This window comes from Nyctibius grandis, chromosome 4 (assembly GCF_013368605.1).
Source record: "Nyctibius grandis isolate bNycGra1 chromosome 4, bNycGra1.pri, whole genome shotgun sequence".
In the NCBI taxonomy this organism is placed as follows: Eukaryota; Metazoa; Chordata; class Aves; order Nyctibiiformes; family Nyctibiidae; genus Nyctibius; species Nyctibius grandis.
In genome coordinates, this window is record NC_090661.1 from 89,205,562 (window position 1) to 89,224,058 (window position 18,497).

General features: G+C 64.8%; 1 protein-coding gene across 1 annotated transcript; it reads left to right on the forward strand.

Annotated features, from left to right (window-relative positions):
* The first annotated feature begins 4,580 nt into the window (after positions 1-4,580).
* On the forward strand, positions 4,581-16,770 carry CRTAC1 (cartilage acidic protein 1). The gene is made up of 16 exons (XM_068397444.1): positions 4,581-4,632; positions 6,518-6,582; positions 8,202-8,398; positions 9,684-9,880; positions 10,822-10,952; positions 11,609-11,765; positions 12,356-12,490; positions 12,771-12,916; positions 13,106-13,242; positions 13,916-13,998; positions 14,544-14,644; positions 14,714-14,882; positions 15,423-15,568; positions 15,701-15,743; positions 16,213-16,356; positions 16,615-16,770. Exons 1-16 carry the CDS (start codon positions 4,581-4,583, stop codon positions 16,725-16,727), a joined length of 2,016 nt encoding a protein of 671 aa, XP_068253545.1. The 3' UTR covers positions 16,728-16,770.
* The last annotated feature ends 1,727 nt before the right edge of the window (positions 16,771-18,497 follow it).

Genomic DNA, 18,497 nt, shown 5'->3' on the forward strand with positions numbered 1-18,497 from the left:
GGGCAGGGGCTGGGCACCCCTGGGGGCTTGCTGGCTGGGCAGTGCCCAGGGCCCAGCCTTCACACCCAGCTGCTGCCAAGGGTGCAGTAAGCCTGCAATGAAGGGGACTGGAAGATAAAACACACCTCAGGGTTGACCTGGCCTCTGTGATAAGATGACGCCTCGCCAGGGGTTCTGTGCCCAGCAAGCGCCTAAGAGGGACCTTGCTGGCAGGAGGAGGGGAGCGGGGAAGGGTGCTGGGAGACAGCATCTCATGGGGAGCCGCTGGGATGGGTGGCAGTCCCCATGTCACTGCCAGCCCCAGCACAAAGAGGCCCCCAGGCTGGGAGATGTCCAGGTACCAGGGAGCAACGGGCTGGCCCAGCATGGAGGACCAGAGCAGGCAGGGGTCTGTGGGACAGTGACGGGACGGTAGGGAGGAGAGGGACAGAGCGAGTGGCCAGATGAGCATGGGATTCCATCGCAGAGAGCTACCGCGTGATGGGCGTGCAGCTGTGGGAGAGGAGCAATCCTAGGAGGAACCAGGAGAGACATTTCTGGCAGGGCTGGGGACTTGCTTGCCATCCCTGCATGGGCCCCGGGGGACCTGCCTGAGCTGGAGCCAGCCTGGGAGAGGACCAGAGGCATCACGGGGCTGCCAGGGGAGGCAGAGCCTGGGAGACGCGTGATGGGAGGATGGTGGCTCATGCCCAGCACAGTGCAGGCTGTGGGGGAACGGAGCGCTCACTATAAATACATCAGCGGGGTAAACGCCAGGGAGGAGAAGAGCTATTTCAGCTAAAAGACAACATTAGTACAGGAATGACTGGGGATAAATTATCCGTGAATACATTTAGGGTGGAAATTAGACCCTCAGAGCAGGGAGGTCCCAGAACAGCCCCTCCAGAGAGGGAAGCAGTGCCAGGCAGGAGCCAGGGTCAGCTCAGCAGCTGAGGGATCCCACAGCGTGATGCAGTGACAGCATGTGCCCTCTTCTAGTGTCGAAAAGCAGCAAGGGTGGCTGGTGCAGCCGGCCCAGCGGCTGCCCCGGCTGTGCTGATGGGCGCAGTGAGCAGCAGTGCGCAGGGCAGCGTGCGCAGTGGGGTGCGTGCACATCACTGCTCGCACGTGTGAGTGCAGGGGCGTGTGTGTGCATGGGCTGTGCGCACGTTTGAGCAGCGCATTGAGCGTTCACACACCACGTGTGTGCTCAGAGTGTGTGCAGACGGGGTGGCTGCACACAGACAGTTGCACATCTGCATGTAGGTGCATGTGAGTGTGCTGACAGTGTGTGTGTGTGCTGTGCACCCACCAGGCTGTGTGCAGGTGTCTCGGCCTTCATGATGCTCTAGAAAGAGCAACGACAGCCCTGGTGAAGAATCTTGGAGATTAGTGCCTTGAATCAGCACTGCTCTGCTCACCTGCACCCAGTTTGTGTTGCACCATCTGGAATTTGCTGGAGGGCACAGACTGGGTGCTCCATGCATCCAGCTGATCCTGGGTAGATTCCTGTCCTGCTGAGGGTCCCCCAGCTCCCAGAGCAGTGCTGTCCCTGCAAGGCCCATGGGGCTCAGCTGGCACTGCCACCCCACGGGCTCACCCTGGCTGGCCGGAGCACTTGACACTGTCAGCAAACAGCCCTGTGCCACCCCTCCGCCCATTGCAATGCCAGCAAGGGGCAGACCGGTCCCCAGCATCCTGCTCCCATCTCCCCAGGGCGATCCTGGGGTGGCAGATGAACCACCAGGCACAGGAACGCAGGGTGCCAGGGCTGTTGGCTGCAAGGGGGTCCCCACTCCCAGGGGGCTGGGTCAGCATGGATGGGGCAAGCACCCCAGGAACAAGGGCCGGGAAAGCTGGGACACCTCTGCCTTGGGATGGGAAATGGGGCCCTAGCTGGGCAAGGAGGTGGCTGGTGCTCATGCTGTCCCCAGCTCAGCAGAAGAGCCTCTCCCTGCCTGTGTGCAGCCCTCGGTGGAGCGCAGCGGCTCCCTTCCCCCCGCAGTGTGTCTGCCTGCCTCGCTCTAATTTCCTGTGCATTGTCCCCACTGCCGCTCCACCATCCCCTGCGCATCCCCCCATGCGCTGCACAGCCAGGCTCCCTGCGCCCCGGCACCCACGCCCTGCCTCACTGCCCTGTGAACATCCCCGCATACATCCCAGCTCGTTTCACTGATGCTCTGCGCTCCCCTCCGCAGATCCTTGCAGAGACCCGTGTCCCACCCCAGGGTGCTCGCCTCACCATGCCCCCATGTGGGTGCAGTAGAGAGGTGGGACGGAGACGGCTGGGCTGGCAGAGAGCACAGGGACAGATGCAGGGCTGTGGATAACAGCCGTGGCAGTTGCTATCCTAAGGTGCCTCCTGGCTGCTCTTGTCCCCTAAAGAAACAACCCAGCCCAGCAGGGTGGCAGCATCCATGGGAAGGGCACCGAGGGGCTCCGACGGCGGGTATTGGGGAGCACCTTGCAGCCCCACAAGTGGGAAACCACCCTGCTGAGTGCCAGTAGCGTGAGCTGGGGGCTGCAGGGTGGCCCTCTCGGCGTGTGTGCCCCACATGCATGCAGCATGCGTGTACCTACGGCACGTCATGGCGTGAGCACGTCCCTGCTGACACAGCGTGCGCACCTGTGGAGCTGCATGTGCGCGCACCGCGCTGCGTGTCTAGCTGTGCACGTCATGCTTGCATGCCTGTGCGCACACACGCGTGTACAGGGGCACGCGTGCAGTGTGCTGGCGTGCCCGCAGGCCTGCCTGTGTCTGCCGGTGGGCGTGCACACGCTCAGGGCCAGGGCCAAGCCCCGGTGCGCTGGCATGCTGGGTCTGCGGCCCCGGGGAGCCGGTGTGCCCAGCACCGTTCGCAGTCTCAGCATGCTCGAGCTGGCTTCCTGCTGGCATTGTGTTCTGTACCAGGCGGTCGCACAGAGGGCGTTGGGAGCCGGCTTGCAGAGTTTGTGCTAATAATGACCCAGGTGGTTACTAAATCTGGGATGAGCTAACGGCTCAGCAGAGGGGTGCTCGCCCTGAGCGCACATGCATGTGCAAGGCTGCAGCCAGGCGCTGGGGGTGGGCCATTGGCAGGCAGAGCGCACCCGCAGCTCTGGGGTGCACAAGGACACGTGAGCACAGCATTGCACACCTGTGACCATCAAACCCGGTAGGTTTGCTCAACATCTCAACCCCCCTGTGGTAAATGCAGAGAGCAGGGGTGGTTCCTGACCCATGGCAGTGCCCCACAGCAGGTTCCCCGTGCCCGGACACCGTCGCACTGGCCATGAGGACCCTGCAGCAGGCAGCTGCACAGCAAGTCCAGTGCTCAGTCAGGCACCCTGCAGGAGTCGATCATTGGAAATGAAATCAAGGGGTACTTGATGGCCACGTGGAAGCACCTTCGTGGGAGATAATCACTGGGACTGGAGAGCTCTTGAATCCAGCAGGGAGCAAAGAACCGGGAGCAACAGGCAGAAGCTGTAGCCAGACACATTCAAATGAGAAATAAGGGGTTTAGCAGGGCAGGTGATCAGCCGCTTGAAGCAGCCAGAATGACACAGGCTTCTGCGGCTCCTGCTGGCTCCCAGCATGTTTCTCCTGGTGTCTCCAGCTCTCTCTCCTGGTGGCCACAGCCCCAGGCTCTGTGCTGGGGCACCTGCAAACATGCTCTGGTGGGGTGACCTGGTAGTCTTGTGCCCTGCCAGTGCTGTCCCAGTCCCTGGCACAGCCACTTTCTACATCCAGAGACACATGGAGAGCTCTGTGCCCAGACCCGCAGCAGCCACACAGGAGAAAGATGTGCCAGGGAAGGCAGGCTTGCGGGCTAAGTGAGATCCTGACTCTGGCATTCACTGGCTACAAGATTTTGGGCAAGTCAGTGCCTTGCATGGCCTGACATGGGGCCTTTCTCACAGGCGGGACTGGCTGCCAGGGCACAGCCACTCCTGAGGACCCTGCAGAGGGAGGTGTGTGACCCGCAGGGTGATGGCACAGGGAGGGTGCTGCGCCCTCGGGCTGTGCCCAGCTCTTGCACTAGGGGGGCTGCCCAGCTCCGCTCCCTTTCCCCCTCCCGTGCCCACAGTTCCACTGCTGTGGGGCAAATCCCCCCTGCCCCCAGGCTGGGCAGGTCCCTGGCTGTGCTCACCCCACGGCCCCAGCTGCCCCTGCAGGAGGTGGGGAGCCGTGGGGAGCCGTGCCCCGAGTGCCACCCACCCCCAGCACCCACGGGGTGGCCGCGGGGGTGCAGCTTCCCCCCTGCCAGCCGGGTGCCCCGCGGCCAGCCAGCTCCCCCGCCGCCGCTCTGGCTGCCCGGGCAGCGACGCCCCGCTCCTCCCGGAGCCCCACCGCCACTTTCAGTGCCCGGGGCGATGCTCCCCGGCGGGTTCCCCCCACACCATCCCGCCCGGTGCTGCCGCTGCGATGGGGACAGTAAATCAGGGCGGCGCGGCCCCACCTCCGCGCTCGCCATTGGCAGCGGCGCCCCTCACCGCGCTCATTGGCGCTGCCGCCGCCGCCCGGCCCTACATAAGACGCCGTTCGGCCGCGCTGGCCCCGTCGGAAGCCGGGGAGCACCGGAGCCGGCAGCGGCGGGCGGCGAGGCGGGCGGTGCGGGATGCGGTCCCGCCGCCGCCCCGGGGGTGCCGGGCAGCCCCCCTGGCCCGTGAGTAGGGGATGGGCGGCTGCTCCGTGAAGTTTCCCGGGACTCCGGGGAGGGGAGGGGAGGGGGGCGGTTTTCAACTCCGGCACGGTCACGGGTCCGGAGAGAAGTTGGTGGTGTGCGGAGTGGGACAGGGCAGGCAGGCTGTCCCTGCAGCGTGGAGGGGATGCGGGGTGGAAAGGGGATGAAGGATGGGGATGGAATGATGCTGGGCTGGGGGGGGGGCGGGCTCAGGAGGATGGAGCAGTGATGGGGGGTGTGGGCTGGGACTGGGGGAGCGCTGGCAGGGGCATCAGGGTGGTGAGAAGCAAGGGACAGCTCCTCTTTCTAGGGGCACTTGTGCTTAGTTGTGGCTGAGACCGTGAACGGGCAGGGGTCTACGAGGAGGGGGGTCCAGCTGTGCATCTGCCTGCATGGGAAGGGGCTGGCTGTGTGCTGGTGGGTCTGAGCTCCCCAAGGACCTGGTGTCCCCCTGGGCTGAGCTCAGAGCTAAGGTGACTGCTCATCTCCACACTGCATTAGCTGCTGCTGGCTGAACCCCAGCGTGCCAGGTCCGGTGCTGAGGAGTCCTGCATGGGAGGGGACAGGGACGGGCCAGCCAGCAGCTGGGGGCTTTGCGCCCATCAGAAGCATCTGTGATGAGATGCATGCTCAGGCCAGGGTTTGCGAGAGGGGTGTGGGAGGGAGCAGCGCTGAGCCCATGGCAGCGGTGAGCAGCCGGGGCAGCGGGGCCAGGGCTCACAGGCTTTGGCCAGAGCAGAGGTACTGCAGGGGCTGGGCTGCTTGTGGCTGAGGTGCTGTGGAGGGACACTGCTGGCAGCCCTGGGCAGCTCAGCTGCTGTGGAAGAGGGGCTGGTGTGTCTGCGGGATACCTGCCTGTCCTCTGCCCTGGCGGGTACAGCTGTGGCAGCCTGGGAATGGCAGGAATGGGAATATGGTGTTACTGAGGCACATGCAGCATGATGTTGTGGGGTGCTGTGGCGTCACCGTGTTCTCACTGCTCTGGGGTGCCTTTGGGGTGTGACGAGGCCCCTCCTGCGCAATGTTGTGCAATGTCGTAGCGGTGCTGGAGGTGGCTGCGGCCTGGGATGGGATGTCGCTGCAGTGGTGGAGCATGACATCACTGGGGTGCGTGGTGTGGTGGATGGCAATGTCACGGTGGCATGCAGGATGGGGTGGCCGCACAGAGAGCCAGCTCCCACCCTCCCTGTGATGTGGGCGAGGGCTGGGGATGTGCATGTGGGTACATAAGGAGCCCTGGGGACAGCATCTCCCCACCTGTGGTGAGGGGTCTGAGGCACAACCCTCTGCCTGCCCCACAGCTCCCTTCCCAGTCCCATCCCACCCTCCCCACAGCACACTGCCAGCTGCAGCCATGCATAGGGACAGATGAGCCCTACATGCTGCATCCCTGCCGTGGGGCCAGCACCCTGTCCCTGCGCTGCCTGGCTGTACCCTGTGTGGGTGCCCATGGCACCCCCTGCCTTGCTCCCATCCTCCCGCTGCCTCTACCCCTGCCTAGCACCTTGGCTTCGTGTCACCAGGATTAGCCATGCTGAGCAGGCACCTGGAGTAACCACAGTTCCTGGGGTGACCTTGCCACCAGATGCCACAACACAAGCCAGGAAGGACATGGCTCTGTTGGGACAAGATAAGCTGAGCTCTGCCCTGCATACAAGCAGGACCCTATAAGCCTCAAACCTCAGGTGGAGCTTCATGCCTCGATGCGATCAGCAGCACACTGGGAACCACGAGGCCTTTCCCGTCTGCCAGGCAGAGCCTGATCTTCCCTTCCTCCTCCTTCCCAAAATGGCCTGGCTCTGGGCTGTGCATCCCTTCCTGATGGCACCAAGCACTGGATCTGCTGGAAAAAGCCTTTTGTCTCCAATCAGGAACATTGTTTCCTCCTGGAAAGGCTCCATCCAGCCTGGAGGGATTTTGGCTGCAGCTGGATGGGGTGGGGGAGCACCTGGGGAATGGGCCAAGCTGTGGGGAGCAGGAGCTGGAGGGGAGGCAGAGCAAGGAGAGCCCTGCCAGTGGCCTGGGGACAGCCACCCATTGCCTGGCTGTGGCCTGGGGTGAGGGGACACTGCTCTGCGTCAGTGGAGGCTCATGTGGCAGCCCTGCACCCATATGTCCACATGTGGGTAGCTCTCCTCCATGCTTACTTGTGCTGCAGAGTGACACCAAGGGACTGTCCCATCCCTACACAACACAATGAAACCCTGTCCACATCACATGTGCCTTGCATGGGGCACCTGCATCAGGGAAAGACCCAGGCTCCTGCCCCTGGAGAGTCGCTCCAGGCAGGATGGCGGGGTGATGGGCACAGTGCCCCAAGTCTGGCTGGGTGGTGAAGAGCACAGTGCCAGAGGTGGACCTGCCAGGATCTAAACCATCAGGCACCTTCCCCTCTCCAAGCTGGGCAGATGTGGCACCATGCAGCTGCCACAGCTTCCTTTGCTCCCTGGCAGGGCCCACAGCATGGGGACTGGCTGGCAGTGGGGCCGTTCTCCCCTATCCCTGTGCCAGTGCTGGGGACTGTTGATGGCTCCCTGGGAACCGGGGACAGCCCTGCCTGGGGGGTGCAGCATGGCTGCATGGAGCAGTATCCCTTGCCTTGGTGGCCATGTGCCCCAGCCGTCCCTCCAGGCTGCAAGAGTGGGACAGGCTGCTCTGGCACTTGAGTGCATGCCCACATCCTGGGGACACACAGCTTGCTGCTGGGCTTTTCCCATCTGGAGGGGACTGCCTGGCCTGTGGCAAGGGCTGGCTGTCCTAAGTGCCACCTTGCTCGTCACCCGTGCTACAGACAGGTCAGAGCCAGCTCCAAAATCTCCGCAGCCTTGCCAGCAGTGCTGGCAGACACCGTCCTCCGCAGTCCGGGTTAATTGAGCCTCTCCTCCCAGTCTCCCGTTCCTCCCAGCATCTCTTTCCCGTGACCACATCCCTGTGCAGACACCTTCCCTGGCCAGCCTGGGAGGAGCTCACCCCGCAGAGCCCCTGGGAGAAACAGTGGCAGCAGGGTGGGGAAACTGAGGCACTTGGTAATCACCTGGCAGAGCACCCCCATGTTCTCCCCATGGCCTTCCCCAGCTCTGGAGGACCAGTTGGACAGGGGATGAGCTCCCCAGCAAGGCGCCTGCCTGCTTTCTCCGGCCCTGCTAAGGAAGCAGTGATAGGCATCATGTCTTGCCAGGAGCTTGGGTGCTTGTGGCCCCTTGGGGCAGGGCGAGCTGGGGCTGAGCCCAGCTTCGTCAGCACCCCACAGCCCTCCTGCTGCCTCCCTGGTTCCTCCCATGGCCCTGCTGCTGTTCAGCCCCAGCTCCCAGCTTGCTGGGGTACGGTCCTGTCCTAAGGAAGCCTCGAGGGTGAGCTGCAGCCGGGAGGGTCTGTGCATGGGGATGCCAGAGCTATGGCAGTGCCCAAGGGTCTCGGGGCTGGCGGGGTGGCACAGGCTGCGATGGGTGACAAGGGGTGGAAGGAGACTGTCTCCTGTGCAAGGGTGGTGGGGATGTTCAGGCACTGTGGAGCAGGGTCTCCTCCTGGAGCTGATGGGCTGCAGATCTCTCCTAGGTGCCCAGGATGCTGGCTGTGTGCCTGCTGTCCCTGGCCTGGCTCAGCGAGGGCTCCCAGCACAGCGAGCCCATGTTCGCGGCCGTCACCCACCGCCTCCTCCCACCCAACTATGACAGCAACCCCACGCAGCTCAACTACGGCGTGGCCGTCACTGACCTGGATGCCGACGGTGACTTTGAGATCGTGGTGGCAGGGTGAGTGGTGCACCCAGCGCCTCGGTGACAGCGGGACCTGGTGGCCCTGCAGGGCCAGGAGCTCCTTGCTCCTCCATGGGCGTGTGGCCGGGCTGGGGGGTTGTGCACAAGGGTGTTGGGGTGGGGGTCTGCATACACCCACGCGTGTGTGTGAGCCCGCATAGGGTGTTGATGCCAGCTAGGCACCTGTGTGGGGCCATGTGGGTGCCCCCATCCCGGCCCTGGGGCCAGGTCTCCTCTCTACAGTGTGATGGCAGCTGCCCAGCGGCCGGGGTCCACCCTGTGGTGTAGAGCCAGCGTGTCCCCGAGCCAGCTCAGCTCCGCTGACAGGAGTCGGCGCTCTCCAGAGATTCGATTATTTGGCTGGAGGTTTTTTATAGCCCTTTATTGGAATGATGGCTCGGAAGGGCTGGCAGGGGCTGGGGAGGCAGGGAGCCGTGTGCTGCACTGCCAGTGCCCGAGTGGGGCTGGACATGGAGCCAGTGGGTCCAGCCTCAGTGGGGGACAGCAGGGACCACGGCACAGGCTCTGTGTCTGTGTGCTGGCATGGCTGGAGGTGCCAGCGCAGCGTGTCTGTGCATGCCCCACCGTGCTCACCCCTGAGGGGGGCTTGCACACGCAGGTGTGCTCACCTGGAGGGGACCCCTCGCCCCCACGGAACCCATCTAGGGGGGCTGCAGGAGCCAGGGCACCATGGTGGCACACAGAGTCCGTCCCTGCCACCGCTCTGAGCATCACCTTGGGGCAGCAAACCATGGGCAGCACTGGGGCCCCCCGGAGGGGTCCGGGCCACCACTCCCAGCTGGGCTGAGCCAAGCAGCCAGCCGGGGTTTTGTAAGCGGCCACGGTGCCCGTTGTATAACTTGTTTACTGGTGTACCGGGCAGGAGCGGGTGGGGAGCCTGTGGGGAGCAGCGTGACGAGAGGATTTGCCTTGTGTGCCAGTTTCCCTGCCCCGGGAAAGGGCTGCAAGCAGGGACCTGTGCCCCATCCTGCCCCACTGGCTGCCTAGACCCAGCCCCTGCCCTGGCATTGCCCCGGGGATGCCTGACATGGGCTGGAGCAGGGCCAGGCTGAGCCTTCCCCAGCAGCAGCCCGGAGCTGGCCCCACCTTTGGGTGCTGAGGGCAGACCGGGGTCCCTGGCCTCCATGGACCGTGCAGGTCTCTGCTGTGCCCATCATGGGGAAAACTCGGTGTCGCAGCCGGTGCTCCCCCTGGGATGGGATAGGGGCTTCCGTCCTGTCTCCAAGCCTCAGGGAGCCATCACCCCTGCTCGCTCCCACAGGTACAATGGCCCCAACCTGGTGCTCAAGTACGACAAGGCACAGGGGCGGCTGGTGAACGTGGCAGAGGACGACCGGAGCTCCCCGTACTACGCGCTGCGGGACCGGCAGGGCAATGCCATCGGCGTGACGGCCTGCGACATCGACGGGGATGGCCGCGAGGAGGTCTACTTCCTCAACACCAACAACGCCTTCTCCGGTGAGCCCCGCCAGTGGCCGTGCCCTGAGCCCTGGACGCAGGGGGAGCTCCCGGCACGGCCATGCGCGACCTTCGGCACGTGAGGGATGTGTGCGGGCTGGAGTTAATTTCTCAGTTGAGTGGCTCCATTGATTGATGGCAGCGCAGGCGGGACACCGAGCCCAGCCAGCCGCCGAGTCAGCACTTCCAGCTGCCCACCGCCCCCCCGCACAGCACCCCGAGCAGGACGGCAGTGTCCCCAACACCCCCCAGGCTGCCCCGCCATGGGGACCCTGCACTGCAAACCCCAGCTGTGCCCTGCAGCAGCCGTGCCCCTCCATGCCATGGCTCCCCTGTGCCCGCTGGACCAAGCCAAGTCTAATCCTGCTCTGTCAGTACTGTCCCAGCTCCCGGGATGCCTGTCCTGGGGAGGGGACCAGTGTGCCCCAGCCAGCACTGGACAGCCCCAGAGCTCCCTGGGTCAGTACTCCAGCCCAGCTCTGCTCTGTGTCCCTGTCCCACCGCGCTGACCTCCACACAATGGATCTGTCTTCCTGATGCTCCTAATTATGCAAGCTGGCGGTGGACACCAGCACATCTGTCCCTAAATCAGGCACTGCCATCGGCACTGTCATGGGCAGTGCGGCTCGCTGCCTGTACCTGGCACTGCATCGATTTTTTTTTACCTTCCCGGGGATGATCTACAGGGCCGTGCCCTATTGGGACACTTTTTACCTTAATGAGTTGATTCTTCTGCATGTCTCCTGGCAGCCCTTAAGGGTCACAGAGGCTCTTGCAGCAGCAGCCTGGCCCTGTGGCACTGCTGGGGGCTGCAGGGGACAGAGCAAGGGTTTGGGATGCTCCAGGAAAAGGGCACCCCTTCCACAGCCTCCCCTTGCTGCAGGGCAACCTCCTTGGGAGGAGGCAGAATGCTGCAGCCCCCTGACCCGTGCCCCCCCCAGGCATGGCCACATACACAGACAAGCTCTTCAAGCTCCGCAGCGGGCGCTGGGAGGACCTCCTGAGCGACGAGGTGAACCGAGACGTGGCCAGCCGCTTCGCCGGGCGCTCCGTTGCCTGCGTGGACCGGACGGTGAGCAGGCAGGACACAGTGGGCAGGGGGCACCTCCACTCCCTTCCCACCTCCCATGCCCCACCAGCCCTCCCCTGCGGGGACCTGGGAGGCCTCTCCTGTCACCTGGGCACCAGCCCCATCCCACCTCCTGCCAGGCCTGGGGCTGCTCCCCAGCAGCCCATGTCTGTTAGGGCAGGCAGCCCCCCCAGCCATGGGGACTGCGGGCGCCTGTCCACATGGTTGCCGCCAGCTGATAAACGTGCCTGTCGAGGTGATTTATGTTGCTGTCACCTGCTCCTTCTTCTTCCTCCTCCCTCCTCCACCAGTGGTTTGTTTCCAAACGATTATCACTAAATCAGGGTCCAGCTGCTTCACGGGACAAGGCGGGCAGTGGGGATGAGGGGGACCTGGCACAGCAGGGATGCTGGGGGGCAGGGTGCCCTGTGCCAGCACCCTGAGCCTGGGGACCACAGAGCTCCTGGAGGCAATGAGACACATCCCCACTCCCAGGGTACTCTTCACCATGGGCTTTGCAGAGCTCTTGCTCAGCACGTGATAGCGGTGCCTGGTCCCATGGAGCCATGAGAGCATCCAGCCCCATGGCAGGGATCCCGTGGTCCCCATGGAGTCGGGTTTTGGGTGGGTGGGTGCTGAGGAGGTGCTGCTGGCAACAGGGCTCCGGCAGGTACTCCATCTACATCGCCAACTACGCCAGTGGCAACGTGGGCCCCCACGCCCTGATCGAGATGGACGTGGCTGCCAGCGACCCTGCCCGTGGCGTCGTGGTGCTGGTGGACGTGGCTGCCCAGGCTGGTGTCAGCAAGTACACAGGTACCCGGCTGCTGCGGCCCAAAGGAGGGGACGGGGTGCTGCTGGGCAGGGTGAGCGTGGGACCCCGTGGCAGGCAGGGCAGTGCCCGTGCCATGTGTTCGGCTGCCTGACTGCCCCATCTAGTGGCAGCCCCATGGCCTGTGGAAGGGACCAGGGCCACGCGATGCCCACCCGGGACCCCCGTGCCCACTGTCACCCTGCCCGGCAGCCAGGCTGATCCCTCCGGAGCCCGCAGGGTCGGCAGCGTGGCACGGGGACGTGGGCACATGGACAGGGAGTGTGCTGGCCTGTGCCCCATGCTGCCCCACCACCGCGGGGACCGCTGCTGCACCCCATCTCCCCAGAGGTAAATTGTCACTAATTAGGAGTGTTGTCACCATGGCGATGGCAGTGGTTAGGGCTGGGAGTGACACAAGTGGCTGCCAGCCCCAGTTAGCTCCTGATGAGAGGGACTGAAGGAGGGAGGTGGGTGAGGAGGGAACGCCGGGAGTCCTGGGAGCGCCGGGTGGGCAGCACCGAGGGGGGTGTGGGGGGCATGAACCTCCCTGGGGCAGGGTGCTGGCACCTCACCCCAGGGCTGCTGTCCCCAGGGGGCCGTGGGGTGGCCGTGGGCCCCATCCTGAGCGACAGCGCCTCTGACATATTCTGCGGTAACGAGAACAGCCCCAATTTCCTCTTCTACAACCGGGGGGATGGGACATACCGGGACGTGGCAGCTGCCGTGGGTGAGTAGGGGGAGCAGCGGGGAGCACCCAGGCATCGGGGACCCCAGGGGCAGGGCTGGCTCTGCCTGCCCAGGCAGACTGAGCACAGGGTCGAAGGACAGCCCTGGGGACCGAGAGCCCCACTGTCCATGGAGGGTGGCTGAAGAGCACTGGGGCATCTGTCAGGACAGGGATGCAGCCCTGCATGGGGAGGACCCGTCCGGGGACCGCAGGGCGCATCCCAGGGAGACGGAGGCAGGGAGGGGGTCCCGTCTTCCCCCGTCCCCTTGCGGCTCCCCAGGGCTGGATGACCCCTACCAGCACGGACGTGGCGTGGCACTGGCTGACTTCAACCGTGATGGCCGGGTGGACATCGTCTACGGCAACTGGAACGGGCCGCACCGCCTCTACCTGCAGAGCAGGGGCCCTGGGCGGCTCCGATTCCGGGTGAGGGCTGGGGCCGGGACCCCCCACCGCCAGCTTTGCTGCCCAGCCTCCTTGTCCAAGGGGCCTGGCTTCACCCAGATTTGGCTTCGTGCCCCAGTTCCCAGCGGGGAGGGGACCTGAAGCACCAAAGCAGGACCCAGTGCCCCATTCCCTGTGCCCGTTGTCACCCCATGCCCACCCCTCACACAGGACATTGCCACCCCCAAGTTCTCCATGCCATCCCCTGTCCGCACCGTCATCGCAGCTGACTTCGACAATGACCAGGAGCTGGAGGTTTTCTTCAACAACATCGCCTACCGTGGCTCCTCTGCCAACCGCCTGTTCCGGTAGGAGCCCGGCAGGTACCGGGGGGGCCGAGCAGCCCCCGCGGCACAGCCAGGCTCACGGGGCTCCTCTCCAGCCGTGCCACTGCCCAGGCTCAGCTAATAAAAGGCACCGTGACTGGGCCCTTCCCCGTGTCATTACCAGACGCTGCGATCGTGCCTGCAGCAGCCCCTGGGGTCCCCGGCACCGCTGATTAGCAGCCGTGTGGAAGCTTGTTCATGGCTCCTGTTAATTGCGGGGGTCAATTCCTTGTTACTGCTGCATGGCACCTCCTCACCTGGCATGCGGGGTGCTGGGAGCTGGTTGTTCACCTGGTTCCGGCACCCGTGGGTGGGTGGAGGGCAGGGGCATGGCAGGGAGCCCCTGAGGGGAGGTGGGTCTCTGGTCCTGGAGGGATGTGGCAGCATCTGGAGATGGTGCTGCTGCTCTGCAGTTCAGACCCACAAAATCCAGGCTTCAATGACATCCCTGTCACCCCTCCATGGAATGGGGATGGGAGGTGCCAACAGGCAGGGGCCAGTCCTGTCCCCCAACCACCCTGCAAATTCACCAGCATCACCCCCAGGTGCCACCGCATTTGTCACCTCTCTGCCAGGCTGCTCAGGGGGAACAGACACCCTGGGAGCTGGCAGGGGTCACAGGGGCTGGCACTAACACCCCGTCTGTGCTCCGCAGGCTCATCCGCAGGGAGCACTCGGATCCCATTGTGGAAGAGCTGAATCCGGGAGATGCGCTGGAGCCCGAGGGACGGGGCACGGGTGGGTGCCCCCAGCCCTGGCAGTTGGAGCCCATGCCCGGGGTGTGCCACAGCACTGCCTGGCACCCTCCATGCCTGGGGACTCTGTGTGCCCGGCTGGGTCACCTGTCTGCTCCCCACCAGCTTCCTGGAGCCCCCATCACCCAAGAGCTGCCACATGCTTTCTCCCTCTGCCTGTACCCAGCTAACAGTGCTATCTCCAGTTGCTCCCTGGGGCTTTGCTCTCAGGGGTCTCCCTCCTGGGTGCCCGCTGTTCAAAGCCAATCTCTGCACTTGGGAGGGGGACAGGCAGCCTCCTGTGTCCCACAGCCTCCCAGGCATTGCCTGCCCCTGTCCCCCTAATGCCTGGAGAGCTGACCCACCTGATTGCAGGGTCTCACCATTACAGAGACCCTAATACCTGCACTGGGGTCACCCCATTTTCCCTACTGCCCCTGCATTGCCAGGAGTGCTGCTGCTGGCTATGGGAGCCCACACCAGCAGCAGGGTGTAGTGCTGGGAGATGTGGGGCCAGGCCCTGGGCATGACCTGATCCTGTCCTTGCAGGGGGTGCGGTGACAGATTTTGATGGCGATGGGATGCTGGACCTGATCCTGTCCCACGGCGAGTCCATGGCACAGCCTATCTCCATCTTCAAGGGCACCCAGGTGGGTCAAGCAGGGGGTCCTCACGTTGTCCCTGTCCCTTCAGCCTCCCTGATCCCTCCTCCCTTGCAGGGCACTGGCAACAACTGGCTGCGCGTCATCCCCCGCACCCGCTTCGGGGCCTTCGCGCGGGGGGCCAAAGTGGTGCTGTTCACGCGGCGCAGCGGGGCCCACCTGCGCATCATCGACGGCGGATCGGGGTACCTCTGCGAGATGGAGCCTGTGGCACACTTTGGACTGGGTGAGCGGTGTGACGGGGGCAAGAGCCTACCTCTGCCCCTAGCACCCCCCTTGATGGGCTCCTGAGCCCTGCATCCCTTCCTAGGCAGGGACCGCCTCTGCCACCCTAGGGCCCTGCAGCACTGTAGTCATCCCTGCCCATCACCCTGGGCATGGTGGGCTCCAGGGGAGACTGCGGGCAGGGTGCCCAGCCAGTGCAGCCCTGCTGCAAGGGGCAGCTGCCCCCTTCCCCACTCCCTGCCTGCTGCTTTGCCCAGGCACCAGGGCTTTCCCTGCCTGCTAACCCTCCTCTGGCCCAGCATGGCTGGCAGCCAAGCCTGCAGGGGTGTCCCTGCCTGCTGGCAGGGCAGCACATTGTGCCCACGTGTGCACCCCTCCGGCTGCATCCCTGTGCATGGCCTGTTGGCATGGACACCTGTGTCTCAGCTTGGGGGGCAAGGGGAGGCTTTGTCCCTCCATCCCTACCACTCCCCCAACTCCTTTCAGCCCCTGCCCACCCACCCTGGATGCCCCCCCCCTCTGATGGGCTGCCCACCTGCAGGGCACGACAAAGCCAGCAGCCTGGAGGTGACCTGGCCAGATGGCCGAGTCATGGTGCGAGCCGTGGCCAGCAGTGAGATCAACTCAGTCCTGGAGGTCCCTTACCCCCTGGATGTGGAGGAGCCGCTCATGCCTGCCCCGCTGGAGGTGAGGGTCAGGTGTGGGTGCAGGATGGGAGGGTTTGGGAGCAGGAATGAGGGTCTGGGCTCAGCTGGCTCCAGGGCAGTCCAGGGCTGATTCCTCCCCATCCCCGTGGTCTCCACTTCTCCCCAAATGCAGTGCGGGCAGGGATTCTCCCAGCACGAGAACGGACGCTGTGTAGGTGAGTGGCTGCTGGGGGCACAGGCATGCCTGCACCCGGGCTGCTGCGGCACAGCTCCGTGGGGAGCATGAGGGCAGCACCCTGCTCCAGGGAAGTGGCTGCTGGGGAGGCACTGGGCATGCAGGCAGGGCTGCTGCTGGCTCAGTGCAGGGTACGGCTGCCCGCCCAGCACATCCTTGGGGAAGGGACCAGCAGCATGGCTCTAGAGAGGGACTGTGGTGTCGCGGGGAGGGGGGAGAGCGCTGTGCCGGGGGCAGGAGGCATGGCTGGCATGGGGCAGGCATTGAGCTAGAGCCACGAGCAATGGAGGGGCAGCATGGTGGCCGTGCCATGAGCCTCCTGGGCAGAGGCATGGCTTGTGCATGGCTGTCTCTAGGGGGGGCATTCAGCATGTGCTGGAGGAACCCGAGGGGCCATGGCCGGCAGCCCCAAGCTCCCAGCCCAGCCAGCTCACACCCTCTGCTTGCAGACACAGACGAGTGCACAGAGTTCCCGTTCGTCTGCCCCCGGGACAAGCCCGTCTGCATCAACACCTATGGCGGGTACCGCTGCCGCAGCAACAAACGCTGCAGCCGGGGCTTCGAGCCCAACGAGGACGGCACGGCTTGCGTGGGTGAGTGACAGTGGGGACGCCCTGACCCTGTGTCGCCACAGCCTGGCCAAGCCAGTGGGCAGCAGCCCCAAAGCACCACCTTGGGATGCTGTTGCACCCCTGCCAAAGGCCTGGCCGCATCCTGTAACCTGCCGGGTGGCTGCCCAACACGTGCACCCCGCTTCTGTATCTGTTTGTCCTGTGCCTCCCACCGAGCCCCCACTGACTCCCCTTCTTCTCTCTTTATCTCTCTTGCTCCTTCTCTCGTTGTCTGTGCAGCTCAAGTGGCCTTTTTTGGGGGATACCCCTCTGCTGGGAGCTGGCCTGGGCCCCCCCACCATGTCCTCCTCCCTCTAGTCCTTGGACTCTGCCTTTGCCTCTATGCACTTTAACCCCTGCCCGTAACACGCCAGAGCAGCCTTGGCAGAAGGACCGGCCGGCCTCTGCCTGTCTCTCTTTTTCTCTCTCTCTCCCCATGTCAAACCACCCTGGAAGCGCCGGCTGTGTCCTGCTGGGGTGGCTGGCGGTGGGACGGGCACAGAGCCCAGCCGCCTGGCTGTGGCGGGGCTCACCCCTCGCACCGTGTCTGGGAAAGCAGCCCCGGGGCAGCACCCCTTCGCCGGCGCCTCCCGGGTGGTCGCTTGCTCCGTCGCCTCGATACCGTACCATGTGCCTGCTGGTTTGGCCTGCGACGTGTGTGCTTCGCCTGCCCTCTCCTTGGTGATGGGGATGGCCCCCTCCCCGGCGCTGGCAGAGGAGGGTCCCCCCAGGCCCTGCGAGGGAAGGACCCTCCTGGTCTGTTTTTTAACGTATTGACCCCACTGTTTGGAGTCGGACCCTGCTCAGTCTTCCAGCCCCTCTCCTGGAGAACTCCCCCAATAAAGTATATCCTGTCTATTAGCCCAGCCTGCTGAGCTGTGTGGGGCAGGGCTGTGCCCATGTGCTGCCCACCCTGCCTGGGGCTGTACAGGGATGGCGCTCAGGGGTGGGGAGCACCCCCAGCATCCCCCAGCTCTCCATGCCCCTGGGACAGGAGCTAGTTAGAGGGTGCACTGTGGCAATGGGCATCTCTGCCCATCCCTGCTCCCAGCCCACATGTGCAGCACTGGAGGGAATGGGGTGCAGTGGGGAGCCCTGCCCACGCAGCAACAACAGGGCTGTGCTGCCTTCCTGCCATGTGCTGTAACCCTGTGCCACTCTTCCCCACCACCAGACATTGACGAGTGTGCCCAGGGCTTGCACAACTGCAGCCAGCTCTGCACCAACATCCCCGGGGCACACACCTGCCGCTGCCACCCGGGCTTCCATCCCCTTGACCCCGCTGCCAGCCAGTGCCTGGGTGAGTACCTGCAGGCAGCGGGGCTGGCAGCCCCCCGTGGCCACCTGCCTGCCACTGCCAGGCGCAGTCGTGCTGCCCTGGGAGCAGGGATGCTGTTCCCTGGGGTGCCCAGCTGTGCTCCCATTCCCTAGTCCCAGCCCACCCAAAACGTGGCGGGCAGGAGGGACAGACTGTGGCTGTGCAGAGGTTGATGGAGTGAGGAGGCATCTGCCACCTGGCAGCCTTGGGGACAAGCGGTGAAGGGACCACAGCTGTGTGGGCACAGGCATTGGAGCTGCCTTTGTGTCCCAGACTCAGAGCTGCCCCTGCCCTGCCCCGTGCCCCCTCCAGCCCGTGCCCTTGGCGCAGTTCTGACCCTCTCCTGTTCTCTTCCAGATGTAGATGAGTGCCAGGCACAGCCCAGCCCCTGCGACCACATCTGCCACAACAGCCACGGCTCCTTCCACTGCCACTGCCACCACGGCTTCTCCCTGGGCGCAGGCGGGCGCTGCCAGCGCAATTAGCCTGCCCCAGCACAGCCGGGTGCCCCCTGCTCGCCCCCAGCCCCGTACTGGTTGTGCCCGGTGCCAGCTGAATAAACACTCTCCTGCATTGGTTTCCCTGGGGGTCCCTGTCATGGGGGCCACACGGCTGCCACACAGGGCTGTCCCTGTCCCCCCACGCACTGCCCCATCCCTCCCTCTCATTTCCCCCCACTCTCACCCTCCTTGTGAGGCTCCATGCACCCCGATGTGCTGGGGGATGCCCAGCCCAGCCTGGCTCTGTGCCCCCCACCGTCGCCCCACTCCCCCCTCCAACGCAGAACGACACAGGGCAGGCGGCA

Excerpts from the sequence above, each read along its gene's own strand:
- CRTAC1 (XM_068397444.1), top strand. The coding sequence starts at position 4,581 with ATGCGGTCCCGCCGCCGCCCCGGGGGTGCCGGGCAGCCCCCCTGGCCC. Across the intron at positions 4,633-6,517 it reads GCAGCCCCCCTGGCCCGTGA|GAACATTGTTTCCTCCTGGA; the intron begins GTAGGGGATGGG and ends GTCTCCAATCAG. Across the intron at positions 10,953-11,608 it reads TTGCCTGCGTGGACCGGACG|GGCTCCGGCAGGTACTCCAT; the intron begins GTGAGCAGGCAG and ends TGCTGGCAACAG.